This window comes from Trichoplusia ni, chromosome 1 (genome assembly GCF_003590095.1).
Source record: "Trichoplusia ni isolate ovarian cell line Hi5 chromosome 1, tn1, whole genome shotgun sequence".
NCBI classification, from domain to species: domain Eukaryota; kingdom Metazoa; phylum Arthropoda; class Insecta; order Lepidoptera; family Noctuidae; genus Trichoplusia; species Trichoplusia ni.
This window is the reverse complement of record NC_039478.1, coordinates 12625204-12634873: the sequence shown is the minus strand read 5'-3', so window position 1 is coordinate 12634873 and position 9670 is coordinate 12625204. Positions and strand designations below refer to the sequence as shown.

At 35.0% G+C, this 9670-nt stretch overlaps 1 protein-coding gene and 1 long non-coding RNA gene across 2 annotated transcripts; both read left to right on the top strand.

Annotated features, from left to right (window-relative positions):
- The first annotated feature begins 2128 nt into the window (after positions 1-2128).
- LOC113500469 (glycine-rich cell wall structural protein-like) lies at positions 2129-2852 on the top strand. Its single transcript, XM_026881285.1, has 2 exons — positions 2129-2137; positions 2541-2852. Exons 1-2 carry the CDS (start codon positions 2129-2131, stop codon positions 2850-2852), a joined length of 321 nt encoding a protein of 106 aa, XP_026737086.1.
- A 1661-nt stretch (positions 2853-4513) lies between these two features.
- Positions 4514-5593, top strand: LOC113495118. The gene is made up of 2 exons (XR_003400700.1): positions 4514-4765; positions 5313-5593. It is a non-coding gene; the product is annotated as an uncharacterized LOC113495118 (long non-coding RNA).
- The last annotated feature ends 4077 nt before the right edge of the window (positions 5594-9670 follow it).

Genomic DNA, 9670 nt, shown 5'->3' with positions numbered 1-9670 from the left:
AAATAATAGTGATACTTAAATAATATCTCCTTTAGAGGTAGCAGCAGGCCCCATTATGATTATATGTCAACAAGAAAAAAATCGCTTGTCTATCCAAATCTGCAATATCAATAGACAGAAACATTCTACAAACTCACACCTCAATGGACTTAACTGTTAGCCTGTAAATAATAGATACTGATCATCAATAAAATCCGTTTCCTTATAGAGTTCAAACTACGTCTGTTTGTTTACGAGAATTCGCGTCACCGCACACCGTTACAATTTATGGCGACCAACAGCGAGCCAAACATGTTTTTTTTCCGCAAGAAAGGTATCAAATCTATTTATTATACACAATACAGTTAATAACCCACAGTTTCGCCATTCCCAATTAATTATAATAAAATTCGCTTTCTTAATTTTCGCCGGTTAGAATATTTATCAGAATAAGGTTTTATTTGGTTCTAACTTTCTTATAGAAAACAGATTTTTAGGCCGCTTGCAAAAACCCGCGGAATGTTGACGCACATTTTAAGGTGAGGCTATTAATCGTTAAGATATATTCATAAGATAAGATGAACAAAAATAGTATGATTCGTGTTCTATTTTCCCACATTTGGGAAAACACAAATGAGACCGATAAGCATATTTTTTTCTATGAAAGTTGAACCAGCCTTTGATATCTTCATCCTCACAAAAGTCAGCTTCTTTTTCTTACACATCACAATAGAGAATGCAGTGTGACGACATAAGTGACTGCACCGACAGCCGAGTGGTTGAGGTCACCAAGCCAAAACCACTGAGTGCGACGTGTCGCGGGTTCGATCCCCGCGTAGGACTATCACTAGTGTGATTCAGAAATGCTTGTCCTGAGTCTAGGTGTACAGGTACCTTGAATGTTTGTGAACGACAACGGAAAAGAATCCAAAAAATGAACCATCAGCGGCCCGTCTTCACCTTAGAGAAACCCTTAAAACAAGCTGTACAAATACCTATTGTTCATTCTAATAACTGTACACTGCAAAGAAAATACTTTTTGTTCGATGCTAGGCAGATGAAATAAAAACCACCCAAAAAAAGTAAAGCATTTAAAATCAACTCTTGTACAATTTTATATCGAAGAGCACCTGATAATTAAACCACCGGATTTGACGTACTGCTTTCGGCAGTCGTAATTATAATTTTTATTATTGTCCTTTATTTATTGCCCTTCATATTATATTTTCTCCATTGCCAGTAAAATCTTATACAGTGTCGCCTTTGGGTCAAACTTGGGAAATACCCGTAAGCCACAACACGCATCGTTATGCAAATCCTAGATGTCTAATTTGATGAAAAAAACACGTTTTTTAGCTATTATTTTAATGACACATTGAATTGTAAATTAATGTGTATAAGAATACCGGAAAACTGTTAAAACTTATAATTAAACTAAATTTAAGTAGGTAGTTACCATCTTTAGTAGTTATGACTAAACTTGTGATGCTTATGAATAAAATAATAAGTTTTTGTTTTGCATTACACCTTAATAAAGACCTAGAAGCTGGATCCAGAATTGTATGTGTCGTTGTGTAGTACATAGTTCGATGATCCATTTCAGGGAACACACTGCCGGGGCATTGGGATTGTCCGAAAGGGCTACCGTGGTTCACGACTTACACGAGGGCCAAAGAAGGGAAAATGGGTGGGTTTTAGACTGACCTAGAAAGGATTAATAAATTTGATGATTTCCAATCCAAATAAAAAGGGACCTCTACTATTATTTCATTTTCTGGAAAATAGGTCAGAAGACTTCCTAAAAACGTTATTGCTGAAAGTTTATCGTTCCAATATTAATAAATTCAGCCTATCGACGTCCACAGCTGGAAATAGGCCATGTACCCAATACTACGATAAAAATAAGACAGCTGAAATTAATTGCAATGTCTCCGCCTTTAGATTTCTACTCTTTTAATTATAATCAGGAAGTGGCAGTTAATTTAATCAGTTATGTCCGTATAACCTGTTCGGCAGACGATCAGTTAAATTGCCCAAATTTCGTTGGTTTTTTGATTTTATGGGGAAACTTGAATGTTGACCTCCAATGGGTTGATATAAATATTGGCGACACACCGTGTAGTAATATTGTTGAAAGCAAACTGCCATAATGAAAACCGTGAGTTTTGTTAACTGTTTTAACTTACTTGGTTACTTATTAAGTTTATTTTTTAAGCTTTAATTTAAATAGGTTTAACAGTATTTAAGGATACATACTATTTTTTACCCACGTTGTTTAATTCAGATGTATTTTTTTCCTTTAATAAGTTTAATTTCCGATTAATAATAATTTATAGCATAAAGTAGTATAATTTCTGCGCCATGAGCAAGGTATCATGATGACCTTTCCTCACACTAAACAGCTTTTTCATTATTTATTTTTTTCTAAAATTTACTTAACAAAAACAAGACCTTCTTCGTCTAACAGGTTCTTCCGACAGCCAAAACTTCGTCAAAACAACTTGTGCTCTATATTACTACTTATGTTTTCGTCGTAACTGATTTTCATTTAATTTTTCCAGTTCATCTTATTGATTACGGTGTGCGCCGCCTTCGCGATGGCGAAAGGAGCATCTCTGGAGAGAGTCCTTGCACCAGTGCAAAGTGCTGCACCTGCTGACCTCGAAACCGCCGAAGATCATTACCACGGGTACGGCGGCCACCATTTCCATGGGTACGGCGGATACGGGCACGGTGGATACGGACTCGGCGGATACGGACACGGTTACGGCCACGGCTACGGAAACTATGGCCACGGTGGTTACGGATACGGCGGCCACGGCTACGGCATCGGCCCCGGTCTCGGCGGGATTTACTTCGGATTTGGAAGATAGAATCGAACAACATCTAAATAGTCAATTTATTGTATCATCTTCATTATTCCCATTAATGTCACCAAATAAATTATTTATATGTTACTTAGTTTTTGATTGTTTCTCTACTTACTTTGCCGTCACATCCGTTCTAAATTTTTATGACTGCAGTAAAATTTACTATTAACTTAAACTGTGATAATTTATTATAAATAAATAAACTAGTAGACTATTTGCAGCACTAAAAGAAAATACAACGAACTGATAGCAGATAGCAATGATAAAAACGAATGATTGAGGTGTAAATTAAATTTAAAACCTGACTTTTGCAGGGCATTGAAAGTTGGGTAATATTTTTTTATTTTGTATAGTCTGCAATGTTATAACCAACGGAATTGCTTGATAATCCTTGAGTTTGATGTATTTGTTCTACCTGACTTTGGGGACCAAGCATCATAATAGAAGACATCCATAGGCCCTAACAACGATAGCCTACTTTCGTGACGATGGAAGCCTTGTCGCTAAATTGGAAATAAAAACTTGAGCACAAATACCGACTTAACCGACTTTGTGTACTATTCATTTAATAGTACACATAGTCGGTCAAATACCAGTTGGATTCGTGGTACTGAGGGTTCCGTAAAAATAGGATAAGTAAAAACGTTTGGTACCAATTATTTTTTGGGTAGGTACACACTCTCCTTTGTCGCTCATTAAAAACGTTGCTTAACTTCGATGTTTATTTATCGTTATACCGGCAATAGAAATACTTCTGTGAGAAATTGAACTGTCTGTCAACTACTTTTTAAAACAATGAAAAAAATTAAAATGCTTGCAATCAATACTGAGCCATTTGTTAATGAGAGAGACCCGTTCCCAGCACTGAAACGCTACGTATGTTATATTATATTACTAGCTGTTGCCCGCGACTTCGTTCGCGTGGTTAGAAGATATAAATTAGGATTTTTTGAAAGCCCTCGAAGATGAAGAATTTTCCCTGTTTTTTCCACATTTTAAATTGTATCTTCGTTCCTATTAGTCGCAGCGTGATGGTATATAGCCTAAAACCTTCCTCGATGAATGGTCTATTAAACACAAAAAGATTTTTTCAATTTGAACCAGTCTTTCCTGAGATTAGCGCGTTCAAACAAACAAACAAACTCTTCAGTTTATGTATTAGTATAAAACTATAGATTATCCACACTAACACTTATAATCGACTACTGTTGATTCGATGTAATTTTAACATTTTCTAAATATATGACGAATGCGTGATTATCCAGATAGCCCGAATATATTTTGTCCCGACCGAATCTATCCTGATAAATACGTGTGAGTAAGCCGTCAAATAAGTTATTAATCGCCATACGAAAGGTCAAAATTTCTTGAAGTAACACGTCATTCCATTTTATTCATACAATTTAAATTACCTAATGACACAGTTTTCTGGTACGACTTATGCTTGAGTAACTCTACGCTATCATAAAAAATATAGAGATCAAAGCGATTCCTTGTTAATTGAATACACAATTAATACCAAAAACCAATATATTTCTAAGAATTTCCCTTAATCCTGTGCGACTTTAATCCGAGAAATATTAAATGCCACGATTACACTACACGACGTTACAAACAATTTTAATTTTTTTAATACTTTGTAAATACTAAATAATATTAAATTCTACTCTATTAAGCGCCTTACTGACAAGTTTCTTTCCAAAACACACAACGACGTTTGACGCAATTCTAAGGATAGAAGGAAATTCGCGTGTTTAATGCATAACCCGTTTATAAGATTAAACAAAAAACAAATTGTGAAAAAAAAGACGTCACCGGTCTAATTGACCTTCAAAATTTGATATAAAATAACAAACATTTCTACAAAGTCCATAGTAATCCTCTGGAACACACAAACCCCAGTCAAGATGAAATTCGTGAGTATTAACTTTATTTATGTATGTTCAATTTATTTTTTTCCCTATCAATGAAAAGTATGTACAAAAAGAGTTACTTTAAAAAGAAAAGAGAGAATGATCTCATTTTCTATTCCAACTTTTGGCTCAAACCACAAAAACCTCTGTTAATAATTGTACTTAATTTAGAGTAAAAAATGCTATCAAAGAATTCATGCAAGTAACTGATGTGTACAAGAACTACCGCATCGCAAATGTCACCCTTAGATGTCATTACATCATTCTTTATCATATTACATATTTATATGGATTTATTAATTGGATAAATTATTCATTATGGAGTTTCTTGCCGGTTCTTCTCCATAAGAGTGACACTTTGGAATCGCGCAACTAGAGCCATCACCTTAACGTTTTGAAAGTGCCTATAAAACGGCCTACTTGAAATAAAAACTTTTGATTTTAATTTTGATCAATCCCAAACATAATTTGCATAAATATACAGTCTACAACATCACTTACCAAAGTATCTTTTTAATGTAATCTTTAACTAAATCATGTTTTTTTGCAGTTCGCATTCATCGCTTTGTTGGTGGCTGCCATCTCCATGGCAACTGCACAAGCATTCCCCCCACAAGCTTTCCCTCCTGGGGGATTATACTCTCCACAATATAGGGCTGTCCGCCAAGCCCCAGGCTACCACCATCACCACCACGGCTACGGCCACGGCTACGGTCACGGCTACGGCTACGGATACTACGGTTAATTAAATACTGCCCCATGGATCTGATCGATGAAACAAGTGCAATTTTAATATAGCTTAAGTTGAATATATACTTTCATTAATAACTTTTTGTGTTTTTCGTATCACTCAACTCCCCCAGCCTCATCCTCAAATAAAAGGACAAGCATTGGTTCCATAGATACTTCGCCATGAATAAACATAATATTACGTCACAGATCAGCACGTAAAAGGAATGGCCCGCTCTTTCAAACATCGCAAGATAAGGCCAGCACGCTTTATATGAACCTTCCACCACGTCTTTAAAGTAAAACAAAGACAAGTAGCTATTGTGTAAGAGAGATAACGCATCACACAAAGTAGAGCACCTTCTTACTCCTAAAACTGCAACAGTTTCTCAAGGACCCTTTGCGCTGCGCTCTAATGAGAAATAATAAATAACAATAAAAACAACATCACGAAGGTTTTCCTATAATTAAAGAAGAGCAGGCTTAATGTTTGAAATCACAGCAACATGCTCCAATTTAAAACGTTTTGGAGACCCATCATTGTACTCTGTTTATGCCAAAAAAAATGTATAGAAAAGTTGTTCCAAATCAGTTGACAGTTTTCCCCGTAACAAGGGATTAAGATTTACATAAAGAAGGTTTATACGATATATGTAGTTCAGTTGGATTCATACTATTTAATTCCAGAAAAATATACACTACGGCTTAGCAACGAACGTTTTATTCTAAATAACACATTTTTTTGTTTATTTAAATGTTAATGCAACATTATAACCTGTTTGATTATATACAAAAAGAAGCTTTATGCAAACACATGAGTAACATAAAAAATGATGAATTATTTCTAATCACAATACGGGCAGAGGATGTCCTTATAAAGGTTGTCCGATTTTGTTCATTATCAAACTAATATTCAAGTACCACAACACAAAATTATGCGAATAATCATTCTTTGTTTATTTAGAAAACATACTTTTAATTATTGTGAAAAGGCTGTCTAATTCCATGAAGGTTTTAAGCTGTGGTACAGTATGGTAAGCGTCATTTACAAATCCGGCGAGTTTCGATACATTGCATTGCGATTATGTATCGCTCTTGATACTAGAAGTTTGTGGCTCCGCAATGTATTGCAACTCAAATGATGATGAACTCAACTCCAGCTTGTGAGTATCGTTTTAAACAACACTGATGTTTTTGTACAAGTGCCTAAATTAAAGCAACAAGCAACCCAAATACATTACTTGTAAAATTTCAACTGTCTATCACGGTTTCTGTGATATAGCCTGGTGACGGACGGAAAGAGGAGACAGCCTTGCTTGCAGTGCTTCATTAAGGTGTCTCAGTAGGGTTTTGTTTTTACCCTTTGCTTTCGGATCCCTACAAAAGATCCGTCTCGCTTGCCAGATAAGCTTCTACCACTTCCTCTTAAAGTAAACAGCGTAAAGTATTCAGAGCAACTTTGCATTGTCACAACTGTATTGTACTTCAAATCATGGTAGCTCGCTCGAGCAACCTGAAGTCAGGCGTAGTCTGTAATACATTTTAATAGTAATCATTACCATATCTCGAATCGCACCTATTAGGTTACTCAGCTAAATCTATCAAGCCTGGAAACCATCTAAAGTATCTTGGGATTGATAAAACACAAGTCATACATCACTTAAATGCTCCTTCATTTAAGTTATCCCAAATAAAATAATACGGTTCAGGCCAAACAACATGTCTAAACAACATTATATTGATGTGGGTTTTCATTAACCAGTTTAGCCAGTATTCAAGATTTAGTACATTATGCAGATAGGTATTTTGTATTGGAATACATTCTTAACACCAGACTAACGTCAGCACATTATCTTACTAATGTGCTGGCTAGTGTACAAGTGGCATCGTTTTTGGAACATAGCAACATGAGAACAGTGAGTACATGCCTTTATTCCTCTTATTACATCTTATTACCTGTTTAAATAAGGGTAGGTATACAGTATCTACACTTCTACAGTAGATTATTTTCTTGAAAAACCAGATTTCAAAAATTAACCTAAAAATGTACCTATATGTTTAGAAGTTCGCAACGTCTCCTATCGCATTTAACGATGTGCTTGATTATATCAAAGAAACTGCTAATTATTTTTGAACGCAACCCAATTACGTTGTAGACTATTAAAGTGATGCGTCATCTTTTGTTTATTTTTGCTTTTATCTTCTGGTCATTTGATCCATCCGGTAGATAATTTTTTTTTTTTTTTGTAAAAACATGGTCCAAGCAAAGGTCTTAGAATACGGCTAATTTGTGAAAAGTTTTTTGTGATTCGTTTCCAAAGTTAATATATACTGGTTCATTTAACTGCGTCAAAAAACGCCGATTAATCATTTTAAATCAAATCTGCAGATTCGTTTCTTTTTTAAACAGATTTTATGATTATTCTAGATTTAAGATCCTGAGATTGTCTGGCAAAATTATGCTGCTACTACCTTTTACTCCTACACCGACATCTATTATCTACATTGATTCTCTGTTTTCATTTTATTTTCAGTTTTACGTCTTCATTATAGCGATTAGCACTTTCGCCGTTTTAGCGAATGCCGCAAACTTAGAAACGTTTACTGAAATCCGACAATTTCCGAGTGACGTCGAGGACTTAATCCCCGCGGAATCAAGACACCATCAACCAACAATATCATTCGACAACATTTACCAATTGCTGTTAAAAACTGAGCGAAAACAGAAAAAGAAGCAGAAAAATACTCATAAAAGGAAACACTCGCACACACAAAGAACTCAGTACAGTTATTACAGTTTTTATAATCACCATTACTAAGGTTAATAGAAATATGATCAAAAACTTTTATACGATAAAAACCAACTATTTCATCTCAGCCCGCCTTTACTGCGAGTGTGTAAGAGATGCCGCTCTACAATGTGTAGTGCTCTATCACACTTCCACAGCAATAATAATATTGCTTTAGAGATATTTGAGCAATGAAAAGAATATGTATGATTCGTGTTGCACTATTGTTTATATATACAAATATGATTTTTTATATAAGTTGTCAATAAATAATTTGAAACTTACTGTGTTGCTATTACTTTCTTTTACGAGTATTAAAGCCTAATATTTTAGTTAATTCTGTTGTATATGTTGTAAACTAGATGCATTTTAACTATCACTGCTGCTATTACAAAGGTTTTTTTTCTTTGTAAGTCATTAATTCTCGTCTCAAATTTAATAAATTGAATTGGGTAGAGTTAGAAACTTTACTGTAATCTAATGACTTAACTTGCGAATCGTACCTGTTTATACATTCCAAATGCCCTCGATCACAACATGAATTTTAATATCTCATTAAAATATGTTACTTTAAATATAACATTCGATGTAAAAATAGACTACAATTCAAATAAATTAATTGAAAAAAACCTCTCCAAACATAAATAATCACCGTCAATTAAAACAAGAGAAAGAGTAAAAAATTATATGGCACGGGTCCGTAATAACAGTTGTGGATATTGTGTATCCGTGTTTGTGGTGCTTATGGTGATGGTGGTGGTCGGGCGAACTGCGAGCCTCCCGAGCTTTAACTGGCATTGCCACCGGTGCCAAGCCAGCTGACCCCATCAGTGCCAGCACAGCGCACAACAACAGCGTGAACAAACTGAACAAAGAAAAAAGTACTATCTGTAACTTATACACTATATAGAATACGGTGCTAGTGCACATTCATACGTATTGTTCTAGTAAGTGGCTTAAAGTAGCTCAAAGCTCAATCCATACTAATCTATACTCATATATAAAGCTGAAGACTTTGTTTCTTTGTTTGTTTGTTTGAACGCGCTAATCTCAGGAACTACTGGTTCGATTTGAAAAAATATTTTTGTGTTGAATAGACCATTCATCGACGAAGGTTTTAGGCTAGGTATATACCATCACGCTGCGACTAATAGGAGCGAAGATACAATGGAAAATGTGGAAAAAACAGCGAAAATTATTCATCTTCGATGGCTTCCGTTCAAAAATTCCTAACTTATATCTGCTAACCACGCGGACAAAGTCACGGGCAACAGCTAGTTATACATCAATTTCAGCTCAGCTCTTCAATTACACTTACCAGTGCGTCACACCACGTACTATGTTCTAAATAAATCTTTTGCAACGCATTTGAATAAATATTTCTCTAAAA